The sequence below is a fragment of the Hyla sarda genome, chromosome 6 (assembly GCF_029499605.1).
Source record: "Hyla sarda isolate aHylSar1 chromosome 6, aHylSar1.hap1, whole genome shotgun sequence".
Classification (NCBI taxonomy): domain Eukaryota; kingdom Metazoa; phylum Chordata; class Amphibia; order Anura; family Hylidae; genus Hyla; species Hyla sarda.
In genome coordinates, this window is record NC_079194.1 from 301,663,983 (window position 1) to 301,689,090 (window position 25,108).

Below are 25,108 nucleotides of genomic sequence, written 5' to 3' on the forward strand. Positions count from 1 at the left end.
GTGTAATTTAAATAAATGTTTAATTTATTATTTACGGTAATCACTTTGAGCTGCCAACATTTGTCTATATATATATATATATATATATATATATATATATATATATATACATACACACACACATATATTATTTTATTTTTATTTGTTTTTATTTTATTTTGTGTATTTTATTTGTGTAATTTAGTTTTAAATTAAATAATTTATTTATTTCTTCACTGTATGCTGGCAACATTTGTCTATATATTTTATTGTATTTATTATTTATTTGATTTAGTTTTCATTATCATTTTAATTTTATTTATCTTGTATTTATTTATTTATTTTATTCATTCACTCTGTACTGGCAACCTTTGTCTATATATTTTAGGAGTCCCTTGATCAAAAATGGATGGTCCAAAGTGGAAAACATCTTAAAGGGGTACTCCGGTGGGGGAAAAAAATGTTTTCAAATCAACTGGTGTTGATACAGATTTGTAAATTGCTTCTATATAAAAATCTTAACTGTTTCTTTACTTATCAGCTGCTGTATGCTCCACAGGAAGATGTGTTGTTATTTTCTGTCTGACCACAGTGCTCTCTGCAACTGTCCAGAGCAGGAGAGGTTTGCTATGGGGATTTTCTCATATTCTGGACAGTGCCTGACATGGACAGAGGTGTCAGCAGAGAGCACTGTGGTCAGACTGAAAAGAACTACACAACTTCCTGTGGAGCATACATCAGCTGATAAGTACTGGAAGGATTCATTTTTATATAGAAGTAATTTACAAATCTGTATAACTTTCTGACACCAGTTGATTGGGAAAAAAAAAATTCCCACTGGAGTACCCCTTTCAGATGTTTTTTATTTCACTTTTGACCATCCATTTGTGATCAATGGTCTCCTAACCGTAAGTTTCTGTTTGGACCATCAGCGATCAGCTCTGATCTGCCATGGAACATGTCAACTGTTCCCTGCAGCGCCACCACAGGAAAAGTGAATTATTACACCGCCCAAATTAAAAATATAAAGACATGTTTGGTCCTCCGGACACTCACTGCTCCTTTTAAAGGGGTTGTCCATATTTATTTTTGTGTTAAAGTAAAAAAAATAATTAATAAATAAAAAATTACACTAATCACAACATTTCTGTTCTCTGAGCCCCAACATTATCATTCCAGTTCCTCCCCAATCATTGTTTCCCTTCAGTAATAATACGCCCGGACACTCTGCAGCCAATCACTGGGCTCGGTGCCAGCTATTTATGAGGCCAATGATTGGCTGCTGGGCATGACATCACTGTACGGGGAGGACTTGGAGTGACTGTGCTGGAGTGAGTGAGTATATAATATTTTTTTTATTTAGGACAAAATCTGTCTGTAATTTTTTTAAATAATTTGGACAGCTCCTTAAAATGGATATGGAAATGGATTTTCCAAAGGATAGGGGATAAGGTGTCTGATCGTGGGGGTCCTGCCGCTGGGGACCCCCGCGATCTCCCTGCTGCACCCAGCGTTCGTTTAGAGTGTTGGGTGTAGTGCCGGAGGCTGGGTGCCACAGCCAAGATCACGGGATCAGACATCTTGGATATGGGATAAGATGTCTAGGGGCGGAGTACCCCTTTAAGATAAGGAACTATACATATATTTTTTTTGTTTTAATTGTCACATTGTAACATGATAACTTATGGATGATACAACGTTTTAGAGCGAGGTGAGTGGAAAATATCACCGCTTCATCAGTGTCGGCGCCAGCCTGTATATAGCGGACATCATTGACTGTACAGGCGCCAGCGAGAAGACAAGAGCTGTAATGAACGGACACCTTTGTTGCGCGGTTGCGTTATTAATCTTTGTTAAGAGTTTATTCTACCTGATGTTGTTGCTTCGGCGTCCATAATTGAGCCCAGGAGTCGGCCGCACAAGACTAGAGTTCTCCCTTTTTGTGGCTTTATCAGGCGATTAATCTCGTTTTCTGCCAAAGTTGTCAGTGGGAAATATAGATTTCAGACAATGAACTTTTGGGTGGGGGGAAAAAAACGAACGGCCAATAAGATAGGAAGGAAAAAATTTTGAGGGCGATGAAAGTAATTTCTATAATAACGCTGTACATTAGGATTTTATGTGTCAGTTTATGTCGCCTTAATAGCGGGCGCCTGACTAATATCTGTCGTCAGATAATTACGGTGCAGAAAGAATGATCTGGCCAAAAATTTCTTATGGGAGATGAATACGGTCGGCAGCCAATGGGAAGATGTGAAGTGTACCACCATGCCCCTAATGATCTGTACCACCATGCCCCTAATGATCTGTACCACCATGCCCCTAATGATCTGTACCACCATGCCCCTAATGATCTGTACCACCATGCCTCTAATCTGTACCACCATGCCCCTAATGATCTGTACCACCATGCCCCTAATGATCTGTACCACCATGCCCCTAATGATCTGTACCACCATGCCCCTAATGATCTGTACCACCATGCCCCTAATGATCTGTACCACCATGCCCCTAATGATCTGTACCACCATGCCCCTAATGATCTGTACCACCATGCCCCTAATGATCTGTACCACCATGCCCCTAATGATCTGTACCACCATGCCCCTAATGATCTGTACCACCATGCCCCTAATGATCTGTACCACCATGCCCCCAATGATCTGTACCACCATGTCCATGTCCCTAATGATCTGTACCACCATGTCCCTAATGATCTGTACCACCATGTCCCTAATGATCTGTACCACCATGTCCCTAATGATCTGTACCACCATGTCCTAATGATCTGTACCACCATGCTCCTAATGATCTGTACCACCATGCTCCTAATGATCTGTACCACCATGCCCCTAATGATCTGTACCACCATGCTCCTAATGATCTGTGCCACCATGCCCCTAATGATCTGTACCACCATGCCCCTAATGATCTGTACCACCATGCCCCTAATGATCTGTACCACCATGCCCCTAATGATCTGTACCACCATGCCCCTAATGATCTGTACCACCATGCCCCTAATGATCTGTACCACCATGCCCCTAATGATCTGTACCACCATGCCCCTAATGATCTGTACCACCATGCCCCTAATGATCTGTAGCACCATGCCCCTAATGATCTGTACCACCATGCCCCTAATGATCTGTACCACCATGCCCCTAACGATCTGTACCACCATGCCCCTATTGATCTGTACCACCGTGCCCCTAACGATCTGTACCACCGTGCCCCTAACGATCTGTACCACCGTGCCCCTAACGATCTGTACCACCGTGCCCCTAACGATCTGTACCACCGTGCCCCTAACGATCTGTACCACCGTGCCCCTAACGATCTGTACCACCGTGCCCCTAATGATCTGTACCACCGTGCCCCTAATGATCTGTACCACCGTGCCCCTAATGATCTGTACCACCGTGCCCCTAATGATCTGTACCACCGTGCCCCTAATGATCTGTACCACCGTGCCCCTAATGATCTGTACCACCATGCCCCTAATGATCTGTACCACCATGCCCCTAATGATCTGTACCACCATGCCCCTAATGATCTGTACCACCATGCCCCTAATGATCTGTACCACCATGCCCCTAATGATCTGTACCACCATGCCCCTAATGATCTGTACCACCATGCCCCTAATGATCTGTACCACCATGCCCCTAATGATCTGTACCACCATGCCCCTAATGATCTGTACCACCATGCCCCTAATGATCTGTACCACCATGCCCCTAATGATCTGTACCACCATGCCCCTAATGATTTGTACCACCATGCCCCTAATGATCTGTACCACCATGCCCCTAATGATCTGTAGCACCATGCCCCTAATGATCTGTACTACCATGCCCCTAATGATCTGTACCACCGTGCCCCTAATGATCTGTACCACCGTGCCCCTAATGATCTGTACCACCGTGCCCCTAATGATCTGTACCACCGTGCCCCTAACGATCTGTACCACCGTGCCCCTAACGATCTGTACCACCGTGCCCCTAACGATCTGTACCACCGTGCCCCTAACGATCTGTACCACCGTGCCCCTAACGATCTGTACCACCGTGCCCCTAACGATCTGTACCACCGTGCCCCTAACGATCTGTACCACCGTGCCCCTAACGATCTGTACCACCGTGCCCCTAACGATCTGTACCACCGTGCCCCTAATGATCTGTACCACCATGCCCCCTAATGATCTGTACCACCATGCCCCTAATGATCTGTACCACCATGCTCCTAATGATCTGTACCACCATGCCCCTAATGATCTGTACCACCATGCCCCTAATGATCTGTACCACCATGCCCCTAATGATCTGTACCACCATGCCCCTAATGATCTGTACCACCATGCCCCTAATGATCTGTACCACCATGCCCCTAATGATCTGTACCACCATGCCCCTAATGATCTGTACCACCATGCCCCTAACGATCTGTACCACCATGCCCCTAACGATCTGCCCCTAACGATCTGCGCCACCATGCCCCTAACGATCTGCGCCACCATGCCCCTAACGATCTGCGCCACCATGCCCCTAACGATCTGCGCCACCATGCCCCTAACGATCTGCGCCACCATGCCCCTAACGATCTGCGCCACCATGCCCCTAATGATCTGTGCCACCATGCCCCTAATGATCTGTTCCACCATCTGGAGAGCCACAAATTAGGGGTCACTGACCCTAAATGAATTGCCCCCCTGGTAATGCTCACCTGTCCCGGCTCCTGGGCTGCTCTGAGCTCCCTTTGTCAGGTCTGGATACAGACAGCGCTAATCGCACCATGAGAGCCCAGTTTTTCTTACTTCTCATGTCCCTGGTGTGATCACATAATATGAGATTACTACCGTTATCTGTTCCCAAGGCTGGCTGATAACTTAGAACAATAGTGTCCTCTTGGCTTACAGCGCTGATACAATGTTGATTTTGGTTCTTTGTATTTTGCTTTGGTTACATTTATGTTTTGTTTATGACAATGCCCTGAGGCGTCTTCTCCATAGTAGTGGATCCACATAGTAGAGCAGGATCTGTGTTGGGAAAACATTACAGCCGGCGGGAGCTGAAGATGGAAACTGGTGCCAGGTAACTGTATGAAAAAAAAAGGATGTAACCCAAAGTAACTCATAGCACCAAATATTACTGGACACGGGGTCAATGGCCATGTGCGACAGTAGATGTATATCTTATGTACAGGACAGGTGCAAAGAAAAGTGAAATGAACCCTTTGGAATTCCTTAGATTGGGAGTAAAATGTGGTGATAATAGAGAATGTAACTATTCGGATACTGTTAATAATACAGTTGAGCACATTGAGTAAACATCAACAGTGTAGGGAGAAAAAGTAAATGAAGCCTGGGTACTGCCAAGTCTGTTCTTCTAAACAAAGATTGGTTAATGTGTACCGTGCCACGATGCAAACAACTTCTTCCAGAAGAACTCAAAAGCCGTGTTAAAGGAGAACTCCCTCAATGTTTTTTTTCTGGCTTCCTTTGCATTGTTCTTCTAGGATTACTATAAGTGTTCAGGGATTCTGCAGTTTGTAGAGTTCTTTGTAGGTGTTTTGCTGTTTTGGGTTCTTATCTGTTGAGGTCTACTGTTGTGCTCTTGGAGAGATTTTATCCTTTAAGGGGTCACGCCCCTCCCATAGACTTGCATTGAGGGAGCGGGTCGTAACATCACGAGGGGGCGTGGCCATGACGTCACGAGCCGCCGGCTCCTGCATCACCAGTCATCAGGCATGGAGTTAAGTTTGCCCCGTGCACCAGACGACTGCGGTGCCGCAGAGATCACAGGGGGTCCCAGCGGCGAGCCCCCCGCGATCAGACATCTTATCCCCTTTCCTTTGTATAGGGAATAAGATGTCTAGGGGCGGAGTACCCCTTTAAACCTAATCCAAAGTAGGGCATCGACAGTCTGCTGTTTGAAAACTATTTTTATTGGATCTCATTCACGCAATGGAATTTTCAAGTGGAATCTGGTTGGAAAATTCTACTCGGAAATTTCGTTACAGCTGAATGTCCGCAGTGTGAATGAGTCCTTTAGAAGAACAGGTTTGTCCATGATGAAACTTCACTTTCTTTTTCTCCCTGCCTTGTGGATGTTTACTCATGCGCTCAATGAAAGACATGAACAGTACAGCTTTACTTTTAGTTTTGTTACATTGTGTTTGTCTATTAACTGAAATCACATTCAGAAATTCAGGGAATTTCAAAGGGTTCACTTACTTTTTCTTGCCACTGTATCTCTTTGTTGTTCGCTTTAAAGTGCATTTTAATGGCATCTTTCTTGACGGAGTGCTTTCGATAGGTGAAAAGTTCATCCTGTTGGGGGGCAGTGACCAGTCCACTCCTGTATTGAAAGGGTGATGAGGGAATGGGGACAAGCGGGAGGTCACAGACTGAGAGTTACATAGGGGAAGGATCCGAGCCCTCAGCAGCACAGAGAATTTCAGGAGAGGAGTGAGCAAACCTTATGGTGATAGTGACCAATCCATTCATGGGAGATCTCATGACATAAGGAACAAAGTAGAGACAAGTGGGAGGTCACAGACCTGAGGAAACGAGCTAAGGAAAGGAGCAGGGTCCCAGCAGTACAGAGCATTTTAGGAAAACAGTATGCAGATCCTGTGGGAGAAAACTAGACTTTGGGTCTATTTACATGGTGGAATTCCACCAGAAATGAAAGCCCAATACACTTCTATGGGATTCCACACTCCAGTTGACACTTCGGTAATCCCGCTTGCCAAATGGCAGGATTTACAAAGTGTCAACGGGAGTGCGGAATCCCATAGAAGTGTATTGGGCTTTCAATTCAGGTGGAATTCTGCCATGTGAATAGACCCTGAGGGTCTATTCGCACAGCAGAATTTTTGCTTGTGGAATTCCGCCTCAAATTGAAGCCCATAGACCTCTATGGGATCCCGCACTCCCATTCACACTTCTGAATTTCTGCTTGCGGAAATTCAGAAGTGTTAATGGGAGTGCAGAATCCCATAGAAGTCTATGGGGTGCAGAATCCCATAGAAGTCTATGGGGTGCAGAATCCCATAGAAGTCTATAGGCTTTAATTTGAGGCAGAATTCCGCAAGCGGAAATTCAGAAGTGTGAATGGGAGTGCGGTATCCCATAGAAGTCTATAAGCTTCAATTAGTTATGTAGTGGGAGGAGCCAGCTCCACAGCAGCACAGAGTATTTTATTGTGTATATTTGTATTATATAAAGAATATAATTGATGCAGCCTATGTTAGTAGGGTCAGAGGTCACCGTTCCTCTGGGTTACATTTCCCTTTTTTTTTTGCACAATACCTGTCTGCCAGTGTCCGCCTAAACCCCGTCCCCCTCCCCCCCCCCCCAGCCTGTGTCTTATTTCTGAATACATTTCTTATGATTCTGTGAGATTGATCCGGCTCAAGCACCATTTCCTGTTTTCACAACACAGATCCTGACGTTCTGTCCAGCGGATAATCCCTGGGGGAGACACAACCCGAACTAACCGGAAGAGTTAACCGCTGACTCCGCAGCCGAGAGCTGGATGTCACTTCTTCAGCTCCGCCACCCAAGATAACCCGGTGGACTCAAATTCAGTAATTTTATTTCCTTTTTTCTTTTATTCTTTTTTCCTACATTTTTGATTTCCGTCCATTGTTTGGGGAAAGTCTAAAATCTACACCTATGGGACTACACCTCCCAATATCCCTTGGAGCTGGCCTATGGCCACGAGATGCCTCCCGCTTGTCTACACAGACTACCCAGAGACATGACCACTAGTGACATTTACAAGAACTTTTTAACATTTTTCTCAGGTTGTTGCAACTTTTTTTCTTTTTTTGCTAATATGAACGAAGACCTATTGATTTTGGTAGACGCCACGTCCGCCACCGAGGTGCCGCCACCTTGGCTATGTAACCAGCTATTGAAATGCTTCCTGCGGCCCCCCCGACAAGACCCACCTGATCCCGGGGAGCCGACCTGATACATTGTAACAATCTGAGAGATTTTTATTATAATTTTTTCCTTCTTCTGTTATTTATGCAATGAACGACATGTTACTAGTTTTAGGCTTAATTTATTTATTGTGGAATTGCAAATTTTGTACAAGTTTGTAACAAATAAAGATTTAAAGTAAAGAGAGAATTCTTCTCCGCTTCTGGATCTGTTAAATCCTGAGCTTAGGATCAGTGTTACTATATGTATAATTGGGTGGGGGCCAATGGTGCAGATTTCCTAATGTCTACAATATATTAATGGCTCATGTGCCAAGGAGGTGTGGCTTAAAGGGAAAATGTCTGAGGGGCGTGGCTTAAAATGTGACAGATTTGCCCTACAATTATAGCAAAGCATCTAGGCATAAAGGAAATCAAAAGATGTACCGAATTTATCATATGGCAAGAACCACTGTGAAAAAACTGGATACATATCTAAAATATTGCCCCATAGGAAAACTAATTATCCACAATTTCCCAATCACTAGTTAAAACCTTGCAAACGTTTTTAGAGTCATTTGGCAAATGCAGATTATTTGTAAACTGGTAACAATACCAGTTAAAGGGGTACTCCGGTGGAAACAGATTATACAGATTTGTAAATTACTTCTATTAAAAAATCTTAATCCTTCCTGTACTTATCAGCTGCTGAATACTACAGAGGAAATTCTTTTCTTTTTGGAACACAGAGCTCTCTGCTGACATCACAAGCACAGTGCTCTCTGCTGACATCTCTGTCCATTTTAGGAACTGTCCAGAGCAGCATATGTTTGCTATGGGGATTTTCTCGTACTCTGGACAGTTCTTAAAATGGACAGAGATGTCAGCAGAGAGCACTGTGGTCATTATGTCAGCAGAAAGCTCTGTGTTCCAAAAATAAAATAATTTCCTCTGTAGTATTCCTCAGCTAATAAGCACTGAAAGGATTAAGATTTTTTACTAGAAGTAATTTACAAATCTGTTTAACTTTCTGGCACCAGTTGATTTAAAAAAATAAAAATAAAAGTTTTCCACTGGAGCACCCCTTTAATAACAGTAATAATATACTGTATGTGGCTGCAGAATGCACTTTATAACTGAAAGGGGTACTCCGGTGGAAAAAAAAAATTTTTAAAATCAACTGGCGCCAGAAAGTTAAAAAGATTTGCAAATTACTTCTATTTAACAATCTTAATCCTTCCAGTACTTATCAGCTGCTGTATAATCCGCAGGAAGTTATTTTCTTTTTGAATTTTCTCTCTGTCTGCCCACAGTGCTCTCTGCTGACACCTCAGTCCATGTCAGGAACTGTCCAGAGCAGGAGAGGTTTGCCATGGGGATTTGCTCCTACTCTGGACAGTTCCTGACATGGACAGAGGTGTCAGCAGAGAGCACTGTGGTCAGGCAGAAAAGAAATTCAAAAAGAAAAGAATTTCCTCTGTGTTATACAGCAGCTGATAAGTACTTGAAGGATTAAGATTTTTAAATAGAAGTAATTTACAAATCTGTTTAACTTTCTGGAACCAGTTGATTAAAAAAAAAAAAAAGTTTTCCACCGGAGTACCCTCCCCCACTGCCCAACATGATTCACTGATACCAATGTGGTGTCTTTAGGGGAAAATGGGACAAGTGACTTTTAAAGGGGTACTCCGGCAAAAAACATCTTATCCCCTATCCAAAGGATAGGGGATAATATGTCTGATCTTGGGGACCCCCGTGTTCTCTGGGCCGGCAGCGGCGGCGTCCTGAACACGGAAGCATGTCTATGGGAGGGGTAAGTCACGCCTCCTCCCATAGGCATGAATGGAGGGGGCGTAGCAGCTGCAGTCGCCAGTCATCTGGCACAGAGTGGAGTTCGTTCCATGCACGGATGACCAGGGTGCCATGCCGGTGATCGCTGGGCTCCTTTGGATAGGGGATAAGATGTTCTCCGGAGTACCCCTTTAACTGCCCCATTATCCCCTGAAGATGCCATATGCGTAGCAGTGAAACATGTTGGGCAGAAGGGGGGGGGGTGCTGTTGTTGGTTTTACTAGTGTGCTGGTAACAAATAAGTCTGGTGGTAGAATGCTGTATAGTTTTTATTTATTTTTTTACAGTTAATTTTCAAGACCACATTTTCAAAAAACAATTTTTTCACTTTTTTTCACTGATTCCAAAGTTCATGTTTTTATCTGGACTGTGAATGGAGTATACACAGGACAACTCCATTTTTAATTAATGGATGTATTATTTATTTATTAGAAAATTCTTTAAGATATTCTTAAGGGATTTTTTCTTTTTTAAAGGGAATTCTGGAAAGTGTCACCAAGTATTGAGATTCGGGGGAATAAGAACGGCCAACGGATCCTTTGAAGTGGGTGAAGCTCAGGAGGGGGGACTGTTCCTCATTGAAGAGACCCAGTGGTTTATGGAGATTCTTTCCCCCATAATGCATTGCCTGAATATAAGTATGCAAATGAGTTTGTCTTCTGAAGAAGAGTTAATAAACTCAGGAGGGATGCTGCTTCCCATAGAAGAGAGTCAGTGGTTTATAGAGACTTATTTTCAGGCAATGCTTTATGGGAGAAAATGATATGCAAATGAGCTCTTCTTCTGAAAGAGCACTAATAAGCTATAAGCTCGGGGGTGGGGTACTGTTTCCTATGAAAGAAATCCAGTGCAGTGGTTTATTGAGACTTTTATGTTCAGGCAATGCTCCATAGAAAAATATGTATGCAAATTAGTTGTCTTATTAATTTGCATACTTTTTTTTTTTTTTATCCCCATACAGCATTATCTGAAAATAAGTTTTCACACACCACTGGATCTCTAAAATGAGAATATAGAGTAGAGCCTCAGTCCTTACCAAAAATTATTTAAACAAATTTACTTTAATTCAGCCTATTGATGTAGAAAAAAAATAATAAAAAAATTGGAATAAACTTCCCCTCAAGGCCAGACAGCAGCTGCACAAGCAAGTAGAATCTTATGTTACATGATTCCTATATAGGACTTATTATATTTTATCATTTTTAATTATATATTATTTTAATAATATTTAACTAACTTAATATAAATATATATATATATATATATATATATATATATATATATGTATGTGTGTGTATATATATATATATATTTAAAAATATATAAAAATATAAAATAATATAAAAGGATAAAATATTAAAATCCAGCAATATAGATACGGTATATATGTGTGTATATATATATATATATATATATATATATATATATATAGAAGTAATATAAAATATAGTATAATATAAAAGTAAAATATAAGTAATATAACAGTAATATAAAACTATAAAATATAAAAGTAACATAACATTATAAAATATAAAAATATATAAATTCAGATATAAAATAAAAATAATGTAAAATTATTAAATTAAAATAATATAAAAAATGCTAAAATTATAAAAGGATGAAATATTAAAATATAAGAAGAATACGGTATATAAAAATATAAAAGCAAAATAAAATGAAACTATTAAACTACGGTAAATAAATTCAAATATAAAATAAAAATTATGTAAAATTATAAAATATTGAAATAATAAAAAAATGCTAAAATAGAAAAGGATGAAATAATAAAATATTAGAATATAAAAGGAATAAAAACATTTTTAAATATAAAAGGAATATAAAAAATGTAAAATATAGAAGGAATACAAAAATATAAGTCTTATGAAAATGTATAATACTGTATACAAATATTCAAATTTATTATTTTATATTTTATTTGCAATATTTTAATTATATTTTATATTATACTTGTATTATATATTTTTCTTTTTATATGTAGTTTTTTTTTATTTATTTTTTTATTATATACTTTTCATTATGCATTGGTGCAGTGTTAAAATGAATGAGTTAACTTTCCCGGGACTCAACTTTTTAGACTTTTTTTGAAAGACGAAGAAAAATGTTGAAATTGTGAGCGGCTTTCAATTTGTATGTTAAGCAGTTTCTGCCGTTCACACAATAAGGCCGGCATTTTGGTGATGGGTTTGGATTACCTGCTTCCTTACATTGTAAGGGAAAGGAAAAAGGATTAAACTCACTAAATATATCAAAGAAAGGTAATAAAAGGATGCGGTCTCGGTCGGCCCTGGGGAGATGGTCGCTGCCGCCGCTGCCAGGATACGGCATAGAAAGGAGTAAATGAGCGATGCTGTTATCTCCGCCATTGTCAGCCTCATAGACTCCTATAGATTTCTGGGTAATATCGGCCCATAACTCACTATTCTCTATTCCTGCAAACTCTGCAAAGTACTGAAGCAAGAATTACATTCAGTTCGGTATATAAAAAAAATTCTGCATAAAATCTCTCTTCTCCTGGGTTTTGACACCTTGGCATGGTGCTTAATATTGCGGATTATTACCGCATAATAATCTCGCGCAAAGAAAAATAGAATTTTGAGTTCTTTATGGTAACCCCTTCCTCCCTGTTCTGTATCAAGAAGACGACCTTGTAGAAGGAAGTCACTGGCTCGTCTATGTTCGACATCTATGTTTCCAACTCTTCTCCCCCCTACACGTGCATGCTTGGCTCAGCTGAGTACGCATGTGTTCTGAATGGGCAAACGTTGGAAAGCCGCTGCCAGACAGCCAAATCTAACATACCAGATCCTTCTGTCCCCCAGTATTTGTGGGTTTCACCAAAATTGTCCAGTTCAGTCAACGTGTGTCTAATTTGCAAGAATTGTCAGGAATTTCTGCAACAAATTTGACACATGTGAATAGACTCATGGGACAGTGTTAAGAGTGTGCCTCCAGCTGTTGCAAAACTACAACTACCAGCATGCCTGGATAGCCAACTGCTTTATACAGGAGCCACATAGCTTCATCCAAGGACCTTATTGGGCTTCCTTCCAGGCCTAGGACAAAGTCAAACTGCAGAATTTAAAGCTGTGTTTCTCAAACAGTGTGCCTCCAGCTGTTGCAAAACTAAAATTCCCAGCATGTTCGGACAGCCATTGGCTGTCCGGGCATGTTGGGTGTTGTAGTTTTGCACCAGCTGGAGCCACACTGGTTGAGAAACACTGCTCTATATCCACTGCCAAAACTTCAACTCCCAGCATGCCCAGACAGTGTTTGGCAGGGATGTTAGTCTAGGTTCAGACTACAGAATCTCCCGGCAGAAAATTTCCTCACGGAGATTCCGAGTGCGGCCAGCGCCGACTGAATCAGTCGGTGCTAGGACCGCGCGGACACTGCAGTCTCCAATAGACTGCAATGTGTTCCGCGAGTATTTCCGCCTGAAGAAAGAGCAACGCCATTCTTCAGGCGGAAATTTCGGAGCAGATTTTCCGTTCACAAATTCCGCTTCACAAATTCCGAAGTGTGAATTTGTGAACAGAAACCCATTGACTACACTATACATTTTAGTAAGCGGAATTTCGGTCTGCAATTGTAAAGTGGAATTGCAGGCGGAAATTCCGTAGTGTGAACCTAGCCTTAGTGTAGCATGTGGTATAATGTGTGCAGGAATGTTAGTGTAGAATGTGGTATAATGTGTGCAGAAATGTTAGTGTAGAATGTGGTATAATGTGTGCAGGAATGTTAGTGTAGCATGTGGTATAATGTGTGCAGAAATGTTAGTTTAGAATGTGGTATAATGTGTGCAGAAATGTTAGTGTAGTATGCATGACAATGTGTGCAGGAATGTTAGTGTAGAATGTGGTATAATGTGTACAGGACTGTTAGTGTAGAATGTGGTATAATGTGTGCAGTCTTTGGCTATTTAGGCATTCTGGGAGTTGTAGTTTTGCAACAGATGGAGGCACACTGGTTGAAAACACTGTTCAGATAAGCAACATAAAACCAGAAATAAATACACATAAACCAAAATATGAGAATTACATCTAAGAAGTTGTATAGGGAATCACAGCGAGGCCCTCGAGCTTAGATAAATCAATACGATCAATACACACTTGCCAAGGGGACCTGAAAATGTAGAGAAAAAACAGAGTGCGCTAAACTGTGCATCAGATATCGCTGATCGATCGGCAGGACATTTAATAAGTCCATAAGAATTTATTAAATCCATAATTAATTATTCCATAAATGGGATAAAGATGAGGTCGTCAATAGCAACAATGTATTACAGTTAGTAGACAATTCAAATTAATAAATAAAGCAGAAATGGCTATCTATTTATCTCATATCCATCTATTTCATATCTATCTATCATCTATCTATCTCATATCCATCTATCTCATATCTATCTATCTCATATCTATCTATCTTTCTATCTCATATCTATCTTTCTATCTCATATCTATCTATCTCATATCTATCTATCTTTCTATCTCATATCTATCTATCTCATATCCATCTATCTCATATCTATCTATCTCATATCTATCTATCTATCTTTCTATCTCATATCTATCTATCTCATATCCATCTATCTCATATCCATCTATCTCATATCTATCTATTTCATATATATCTATCTCATATCTATCAATCTCATATCTATCTATCTATCTCATATCCATCTATCTCATATCTATCTATCTCATATCTATCTTTCTATCTCATATCTATCTATCTCATATCTATCTCAATCTATCTATCTCATATCTATCTATCTATCTCCTATCCATCCAGCCATCTTTCTAATATTCTTGTTAGGATGATGGCTCTGTGTTTAGCTCTCTGACAATAAGATAACTCTCCTATACTTGCTAACATTGGTCTCTGGACAGCGCCCACTTGTGGATGAGGTTTGCATAAGACCTTTTGGGGTCTGGTTCCCGGGATTGTCCCACCATAATCGGGCCTGTTGGCCCGTGTGCGCTCCACACCTGCCCCCCTCTATCTCACAGACAGATATTGCGGCTGCATCCCCCTCCTTCCCCTCTTCTATTTACTTTATTATTATTCCGGACAGATTTTTTTGCCGACTACATTGATTTTGTTGATGAGATTTTTGTGAACACGAACAGAGAAGCTGCAAACGGTGAAAAGGGAATTACAGGCGGTGCGGGAGACGTAATATTGTGCCGTCCGGATGAAATTGTCCTTTTCTGGCAATTTTTCTGTAATTTGTTTGGCGGACTATACACCAAATATATTGACCAGCGGATACTTTGTTAACCCTCTTAGTGCCTTTGATTTCCTGTGGAATTATAGCTACCTAAGATGGTGTAATATCCCACAGTGTGCCCCTTTCTCAGTAAGAGGCTTAAGATTCAGTTTATTATATGCGTCCGTCCCCAGATTTAACAATTTGTAGAATATCCCATAGACAGGGCACAGACTGCTTATCAGGAGGGTGTAGAGTCTCTGCAGTAACAGTATAGGTAAGAAAATGACTCCTAAAGAGAAGTAATAAGGGACATAACTGTCAGCTGCCAGAGGGGGAAGGAGCAGAGTCTCTGCAGTAACAATATGGCTATGATGATGACTTCTGAAGGAAAAGTAATAAGGGACTATATTGTCAGCTGCCAGAGGGGGAAGGAGCAGAGTCTCTGCAGTAACATGGCAGTATGGCCTAGAAATCTCCTTTATGGGAAATAAGAAGTGAATATATTGTCAGCTGCCACAAAAGGTAGGAGTAGAGACACTGCAATACATGGGAGTATAGCTGAGAAGTCTAATTATAAAGAGATAAGAAGGGACTATAATTATCAGCTGCCAGAGGGGGAAGGAGCAGAGTCTCTGCAGTAACATGGCACTTACGCCAAGGGGGATGCCGGGAGCATTTGTGGTCCCTTAGTAGCTTCGGCGGAAAGGGACATCGAACCCAGAACCTTGCAGGCACCTTTTGGTCCAGAGGTGAAGGGTAAGGTTGGTTGGGGGGGCCTCTCTCCTGTTGGAGAAGGGCTTAGCGATAGACTGCATCCTTTGTGCATGTTTGCACTTTTTCTTGCACTTTGGATGATTTGAGAACACGCTCCTCGGCTCTTAGATAAAAACATGGCACTATAGTTGAGATGACTTCTCCTGTAGAGGAAGTAAAAAAGGACTGTATTTTCAGCTGCCATAAGAGGAAGTATGAGATCCTTGGCAGTATAGCTGTGAAAATTCCTTCTACAGGAGAAGTAAGAAGGGACTGTATTGTCAGCTGCCAGAGGGGGAAGGAGCAGAGCATCTGTAGTAACATGGCTGTATAGCCGAGAAGACTAGTTCTAAAGAAGTAAGAAGGGACTATGGGGGAGATTTATCAAAACCTGTGCACAGGAAGAGTGGTGCAGTTGCCCATAGCAACCAATCAGCTTGCTTCTTTCATTTTTAAAGAGGTCTGTGAAAAATGAAAGAGGCAATCTGATTGGTTACCATGGGCAACTGGACAACTTTTCCTTGCCACATGTTTTGATAAATCTCCCCCTATATTCTTAGGAAGGAGCAGATTATTTGCAGTAACATGGCAGTGTAGCTATGAAGATTCCTTCTACAGATAAACTAAGAAGTGATTGTATCGTCAGCTGCCAGAGGAAGAGGGAGATTGATACAATTCAGAGGCTCCAGCAGCTCCAAGGGGGCAAAGATGATGATTTTTTAAGTTTTATTTGTATATTTTAGAAACACTGTAAAATACTTTTAAACAGCATTTTGAGACATTTTGTACGATGTATATAATGAGAGCCCTTGCCACACCTATGTTACAATATCTTTATGCAATTCTACGCTGTAAAATTACAACTCCCAGCATGCACACATCATTCCACATGATACACTGACATTCCTGCACACATCATACCACATGCTACACTAACAATCCTGCCAAAGGCTGTCTGGGCTTCATGGGAGTTGTAGTTTTGCATCAGCTGAAGCACACTGTTTGGGAAGTGGCACTCTATAAGAATAGAGAACAGCATAAAAACACTGGTCTGTCCACCCCAATTACCGCTTCCAGCCCCGAGTGATCCCTATGGATGTGTCAGGGGTTTCTGCTATTCCTATTCCACCGTTCCCTACTGGTAAATAAGCAATGTTGTTTTCATACAATCTCAGACTAGTAACATGCTGACCGGGTTCACTGCTCAAATATATCCCTATGTGTAAAAAAATAAAATAAAAAAACTGCTAAAAATAATACAAAGGAAGATAAAAAGTTAACACGAAAATACCAATTATTTTATTAGGAGCATTTTAGAGACTGAAGCAAGAAAATGAACAAAATTTTAAATTCTTACGTGTAACAGAAAAAAATAAAATTAAAATGAACAAAAGCATTAAATAAAATTTTCACTCTTAAATAGAGCAAAAAATAAAAAGAAAGATACAAATTTAGGAAAATTGATGGAATACAAGACCAAACTTTAGTTTTTGCTCTTGTTGCCACTACTATTTATTGTAAATTTTTTTAAATAAAATGTTAGAATTTTAAAAGACCAAAACAGACCAGATTTGTTTTAATTTAAATAAATAAATAAATAACAGAGCAAAATTTGTAAAATTGTCACGCATAGCAAAAACACTTGAAATAAAAATGACATTTTTGGTCATAAATGGAGCATACACTTTTGTTATGAAATGTTATGAATGAAAAAGACGAACACAGACCAAATTTGTCTAAAAAAAAAAAATAATAGAATCTCCCAATAGCAGGCACTCACGGGGAATAAAAGAGTGCCCCCTATTGAGAGATGTCCTCTATTGGGAAAAAAGGCTCAGACAGAGTGTAATTATCTATAAAACATGATAAAAACCAAGTGGAATCTCCCAGTGTTGTGTAACCTCCCCTTATCAGCACAGGGGGTAGTAAAGAGGGAGATGATTTGGTAAAGGGGAAACAAAGTAGGGGGGGGGGGGGGAATGGTGTGGCCGGCGGACATACAGAATCTTCTGCAGGGGGGTGCAGCAGGGGCCAGGGCCCCTTACTGGGGTATTGGCTGTACCCCCTGACTGCATCCCTCTGTGCAAGGTAGGGCGGGCACATAAGCCTGGTTGTCCCTTATTGGGAGTGTCTTGTCCCATTAAGTCTTAAGGGACTCTGCCAGGGAATAAAAAACTGTCCCCTATTGGGAGGTGTCCGCTAAGGGAGTTTTCATATGTATATATATATATTATTATTATTATTTTATTTTATTTTTTTTATTTTTATTTAAATAATATTGAATTATTTAATGTAATTAATATATATATATATATATTTTTATTAAAGGGTACTTCTGATATCCTAAACTTCCCCATGCCTTATCACGTGAACTGACTATGTCCCTAAACATGCTTCTATGCTAAATCGCTTTTATTTTTGAAATGTTGAATAATATGTGCAAAATTTTATTGAAGAATCTGGGCTGGGATCAAATCAGGAAAAGTCAAGAATCTTCAGGCTCCGCCCCTCCAGTCTGACATTGACATTGTCCCCTGGTTCCTATAGTCCCCACTAGTCTCCTAGCGGATGTTGCTTTATACTATCTGGGGATACGCAATGCAGAGAGGTGTTATGCGTGAGGCTTAACCTCTAAACTATGCATGCACCAGGAGAGAAGGATTACTGCACACATCATCATACCACATGCTACACTAACATTCCTGTACACATCATACCACTTGCTTCATTAACATTCTTGCACACATCATACCACATGCTTCATTAACATTCCTGTACACATTATACCACATGCTGCACTAACATTCCTGCACACATCATACCACATGCTACACTAAAATTTCTGTACACATCATATCACTTGCTTCATTAACATTCCTGCACACATTATACCACATGCTACACTAACATTCCTGCACACATTATACAACATGCTACACTAACATTCCTGCACACATTATACCACATGCTACACTAACATTCCTGCACACATTATACCACATGCTACACTATCATTCCTGCACACATCATACTACATGCTACACTAACATTCCCACACACATCATACCACACTCTACACTCACATTCCTGGACATATACCACATGCTACACTAACATTCCAGCACACATTATACCACATACTACACTAACATTCCTGCCAAAGGCTGCCAGGAGTTGTACAGGGGAGGCCATTTATATGGATACACCTTAATAAAATGGGAATGGTTGGTGATATTAACTTCCTGTTTGTGGCACATTAGCGTTTTTCTCAGTGTCACCCGCACTACTAAGCAGTACCACTGGTTTGTGCAGGTGACTATTCTGACAGTTTCCCTTTTTTCTAAATTGGAATATTTCTGTAGCAGGTTCCAGGGAGTCTTTGCCAACACCATTAAAGAGTAGCTCCCAACATCCTATATATTTTTTTACATAAGTACTACAACATATCAAAAAATAAAGTTGGTGACAGTGCCCATTTAAGACAAATGGGACAATAATTCCAGATTTGTTGCTGAAAATTGCGCAACAATTCTATTTATCTGAACGAGAAATGTTTGTTGCCAAAATGGATCAGAACTGACTCCAATCTCAGATGTTTCTTCCCCGTGTGAATATTCCCTTCTAGTCAGAGGTTTATGTCCTGACTGGGACCGAGTCTCTGACGTCTGTCACTATATTAGTGTCCATAAAACTATTCCATTCAGGTAAGCTATAAATGGTGACCGCGCCGCTGAGCTGCGCTATTTTAGGATTTTTTTGGTTTATTGCCCTTTATGATTTTGGACCTAAAAATAAATTGATATTGTTTGGTGTGCATCATGTGATATTACATAGAACATTCTAACCTGTAAAGTTAAAGTAGTACTCCAGCATAGTGCACAATCTATTATTAGAGAATAATCTAATGGTTCTTGTGTATGCCTGGTGCTTACCTATTTTAGCTGAAGTGGCAGGCAGTGGGTTTTCAGCCATACTGATTCTATTTTTAAAGCAGAAATTATTTCCTAATGCTCTCTACATTTCCCATGAATCCTATGGCTTTGCAGAGAGAGGGAGTGGAGTCTCATCACTGCAATTTAGAAAACAACCAGAAGCCTAAACTGCTGAGACTTAGTAGGTTAGTGTCAGTTCACATTAATTGCAGTTTTGATGCATTTTCTTATTTGAAGTGCTGTAAAATTGACATATTTTTACGACATAAATGGTTGTTGGGAGGATAGTCAAGGAATAGAGGGTTTGGCAAGAGTTGGGCATGTGGCACAGTGGTTGGGAGTGGGAAAGCAGATGTACAGCAGAAATGTTGGTACAGAAGATGAGGACAGGAGTGTAGTCAGGCAAGCTGAGGTTTAGTAGCAGTGATGTAGCAGATTTGGGTATGCTGTACAGAAGTGGTGGTCAGGAGGGTCATTGGGCAATCCATGGTTAGGAAATATATAGTCAGACGTGTTACAGAAGTGGCGCTAACAAGGCTACTCAGCCAATCTTAGGTTCAAGAATGTTGATGTAGCAGATACGTGTATGTGATGCGTAAGGTTGTTGGGCAATCAAGGGTTTGGCAGTGGTGATATAGCAGAGTTAGATATGTGTTACAGAAGGGGTTTCAGTAGAGTGGTCAGACAATCTGAGGTTCGGCAATGTTGACGTAGCAGAGCTGGGTATGTGGAATGTAAACGGTGGTCGGTCGGGTAGGCGGGCAATCAAGGGTTTGGTGATGTAGTAGAGTTGGGTATGTGGAATGTAAACGGTGGTCGGTCGGGTAGGCGGGCAATCAAGGGTTTGGTAATGGTGATGTAGTAGAGTTGGGTATGTGGAATGTAAACGGTGGTCGGTCGGGTAGGCAGGCCATCAAGGGTTTGGTAACGGTGATGTAGCAGAGATGGGTATGCATTACAAAAGTGGGGGTAAGTAAGTTAGTCATCCATACTGAGGTTCGATAATGTTGATGTAGCAGAGCTGGGTATGTGGAATGTAAATGGTGGTCGTAGGTTAGTCCGGCAATTACGGGTTTATAAATGGTGATATAGCAGGGTTAGATAGGTGTTACAGAATCGGTGATAAGTAGGGTAGAGTCAGCCAATCTGTTGAACATACATGGTTGTCTGTTGGATAGTCCGGCAATTACGGGTTTATAAATGGTGATATAGCAGAGTTAGATAGGCGTTACAGAATCGGTGATAAGTAGGGTAGAGTCAGCCAATCTGTTGATGTAGCAGATCTGGGTATACGGAACATACATGGTTGTCTGTCGGTTAGTCAGGCAATCAAGGGTTTGGTATTGGTCATGTAGCAGAACTAGGTATGTATTACAGAAGCGATGGTCAGGAGTGCAGTCAGCCAATCCAGTGTTTACTTATAATGATTAGTGTTGGGCGCGAATGTTCGCAATTACGAATATTGACTTATTTTTTTCAGTGTACACATCACAGTGATCATCCCTCCCTGCTTCCAGCTTGTGGTGTAAACAAGGCTCCAATACTAGTTACTGTGACTCAGACTGGTGCCGCGCGAATATTGATCCCTCCCTTCTTTTATCTTATGGGCCTATGAGAATGATCATGTTTGCTGAAGATCACGCAATATTGTGCATGCAAATTTTATGGTGCATAGTAAAAAAAAAAAAGGCCGTGAATATGCGAATTTTGAGAATATATGACGAATATTTGTCCAAATATTTGCGAGATATCGCAAATATGAATATTGCCTATGCCGCTCAATACTAATAATGATATAGCAGAGTTGGATAGGCGATATTCAAGGGGAGATAAGAAGGTTGGCAAGCAATTTAAGGTTTGGTAATGGTGATGTAGCAGAGTCAGGTATGCGTTACAGAGGGCGATTTAGGAAAATAGTTGGGGAAAAAGTAAGGTCCAAGTTAAGGAAAACATTTTATATATATATCTATATATATATATATATATATCTATATATATATATATATAATCAACTGGCTCCAGAAAGTTAAACAGATTTGTAAATTACTTCTATTAAAAAATCTTAATCCTTTCAATAATTATCAGCTGCTGAAGTTGAGTTGTTGTTTTCTGTCTGGCAACAGTGCTCTCTGCTGACATCTCTGCTTGTCTCGGGAACTGCACAGAGTAGAAGAGGTTTGCTATGGGGATTTGCTTCTAAACTGGGCGGTTCCCGAGACAGGTGTCACCAGAGAGCACTTAGACAGAAAAGAACAACTCAACTTCATCAGCTCATAAGTACTGAAAGGATTAAGATTTTTTTAATAGAAGTAATTTACAAATCTGTTTAACTTTCTGGAGCCAGTTGATATATAAAAAAATAATTTTTTCCTGGATAACCCCTTTAACTATGGCCCTCCAGAATTGCAAAACTACAACTCCCAGCATGCACGAACAGCCAAGGGCTGTCCGGGCATGCTGATAGTTGTAGTTTTGCAACAGCTTGAGGTCCACAATTTAAAGACCAGTGGTATGGGCACTTAAAGGGGTACTCCCCTGGAAGACTTTTTTTTTTTTTTTTTTTAAATCAACTGGTGCCAGAAAGTTAAACAGATTTTTAAGTTACTTCTATTCAAAAATCTTAATCCTTCTAGTACTTATCAGCTGCTATTTGCTCCACAGGAAGTTATTTTCTTTTTGAATTTCCTTTTCTGTCTGACCACAGGGCTCTCTGCTGACACCTCTGTCCATTTTAGGAACTGTCCAGAGCAGGAGAGATTTTTTAACAGAAATAATTTACGAATCAGTTTAACTTTCTGGCACCAGTTGATTAAAAAAAAAAAATGTTTTCCAGGGGAGTACCCCTTTAACTCATGGCCATGGTATCCGACTACACAGGGCTCGCTGTAGTCTGTAACTATGGAAACCTATTTGTCTGCATTAGAGCTGTATACATTGTAATGAAGATAATTTACAAAAGGGGCATGCACCACCCGAAATGGCGTTCAAGGGCAAAGCTTCTTTCCCGGCCGAGCAGCCATCTGAGACATCTTCTCTCTGTTGCAGGACATGACTTTTGCGCGGACGGCGCGGATCAGTGCGGAGAGAACTCGGAATGCCGGAACTGGATCACAAAAGCCACATGCGAATGCCGGAACGGCTTCGTCCCCATCCAAGGAGACGCGACCTATTGTGAAGGTAGGAATCCGAATCTATCTGCTATAATAAATGTCTATATTTACCGCGTGACAGGCGCTTCGTCCGCCGTCTGGAGCCGGAGGCAGTAAATGGTTTTACGGAATGATCGGGTTTGTATATATAAATATATTTGAAGAAAATGATAGAGCCGGGAGAATCCAAGAATAAATTGGATGTTGACCAAGGCTGAAGTGTTGAGGCTCTTGTTGTATGTCTTCTCGGGAGGTCTGTTTACTCATCGCCGGCTCTGCCGCCGCCCGTGTTATTACCGGAGAGGTCACCGCAGACACCCAGAGGATATTGGCTCCCGAGTCCTGGAGAAAGAACCGTAATTGTTCTTTTCTTCTTCTGACTTATGATACATTGGGAACATCATGGTGGTTTAAGCTTCTGATCACAAATGGCGGGAGGACGTATCCGGCGGAGTGTTCTGTGTCTATGGGGACGGGATACGGTGTCTCCTATAGTTGTTACCTGGACGTTGGATCTCAGGTCATTCTAGACATAGGATTGTTAGACCAAAAACTCATTGTTTGCTTTACTTCCTGTCCTCCTTTCCATCCGGTATTATTAGCCTTTATTCTTTTCATTATGAATTATTTTTATTCTTTCCATCTTTCTATCCATCCATTCATCAATCCCTTTTACAATGCTCCCTCCCTCCCTCCTTCCATCCTTTCCTATCACTCCCTCCTTTCTAGCCAACTTTTTTCCATTGTTTCTTCCATCTTTCATTCTTAAAGGGGTATTCCAGGCAAAAACTTATTTTTATATATCAACTGGCTCCGGAAAGTTAAACAGAGTTAAAATTATAATAGAATAGAGTTAAAATTACTTCTATTAAAAAATCTTAATCCTTCCAATAGTTATTAGCTTCTGAAGTTTTCTGTCTAACTGCTCATGATGAGGTCACGTCCCGGGAGCTGTGCATGATGGGAGAATATCCCCATAGGAACTGCACAGCTCCCGGGACGTGAGTCATCAGAAAGCAGTTAGACAGAAAAAAAAAAAACTCAACTTCAGAAGCTCATAACTATTGCAAGGATTAACATTTTTTAATCAAAGTAATTTACAAATCTGTTTAACTTTCCGGAGCCAGTTGATATATAAAAAAAAGTTTTGGCCTGGAATACCCCTTTAATCTTTCCCTCGTCCCATCCATCCTTTCCTTTCTATCCTCTTTTCATTACTTTCTTTACACCCTCCTTCCCTCAATTTGTTTCTTGTTTCCATCTTCTAGTCTTTCCTATTCTTCCTTTCTTCTCTCCATCTATATTATCCTTTGTCATCCTTTTCCTCCCTTCCTTCCTTCCTCCTTCCATCCCTCCCTTCTTTCCATCCTTTCTTCTTTCCTCCCTCCCTTCCTTCCTTCTTCCGTTTTTCATTTATTCCTCCCTCCCTTCTCTTCTTTCTTTCTTCCCTCCTTCCTCCCTTCCTTCCCTCTCTTCTTACTTCCTTCCTCTCTTCCCTCCCACCCTTTCTTCCTTCCTTTCGTTCTTCCTTTTTCCCTTTCTCCCTCCTCCCTTCCTTCCCTGCTTCCTTTCCTTCTGTTTCCCTTATTTCTTCCCCACTCCCTTCCTTCCCTTCCTCCCACCTTACTCTCTTACTTCCCTGCTTCATTTCCTTCTTTTTTTCCCTTCTTCCTTCCTCCTTTATGCTTCTTCCATCCCTCCCCCTTCTTTCTTTTTCCCTTCTTTCCTCTTCCGTTCCTTCCTTCCCTCCCTCCTTTCCTTAATTTTTTCCCTTTTGTGTTCCTCTCTCCTTACTCTCTTCCTTCCCTCCCTCCTTACTCTCTTCCTTCCTTCCCTCCCTTCCTTTTTCCCTCCTTCCCTCTCTTCCTTCCTCCCTCCTTACTCTCTTCCTTCCCTCCCTCCTTACTCTCTTCCTTCCTTCCCTCCCTTCCTTTTTCCCTCCTTCCCTCTCTTCCTTCCTCCCTCCTTACTCTCTTCCTTCCCTCCCTCCTTACTCTTCCTTCCTTCCTTGTTCCCTCCTTCCCTCTCTTCCTTTCTTCCTTCCTTCCCTCCTTACGCTCTTCCTTGTTCCCTCCTTACTCTCTTCCTCCCTCCCTTCCCTCCTTACTCTCTTCATTCCCTCCCTCTCTTCCTTGTTCCCTCCCAGTATTGCTCTTCCATTCCCTTCTTCCTTCCCACCTCTCACCCCCTTTTATGTTGCTGTTTTATCTTTCTTGTATTCTGTAGATCTTCTGGTGATTCTGTGCACTGTTTATCATAATTCCATAGACATAGACATT

At 41.0% G+C, this 25,108-nt stretch overlaps 1 protein-coding gene across 3 annotated transcripts in view; it reads left to right on the forward strand.

Moving 5' to 3' along the window:
* Nucleotides 1-25,108, forward strand: part of NELL1 (neural EGFL like 1) — a gene marked incomplete in the record, with an annotated part of 690,696 nt that overhangs the window by 277,895 nt on the left and 387,693 nt on the right. For all 3 annotated transcript variants that reach the window (XM_056527924.1, XM_056527922.1, XM_056527925.1), the window contains 1 exon segment: nucleotides 22,726-22,857. In XM_056527924.1, coding sequence (XP_056383899.1) covers nucleotides 22,726-22,857 — 132 coding nt within the window.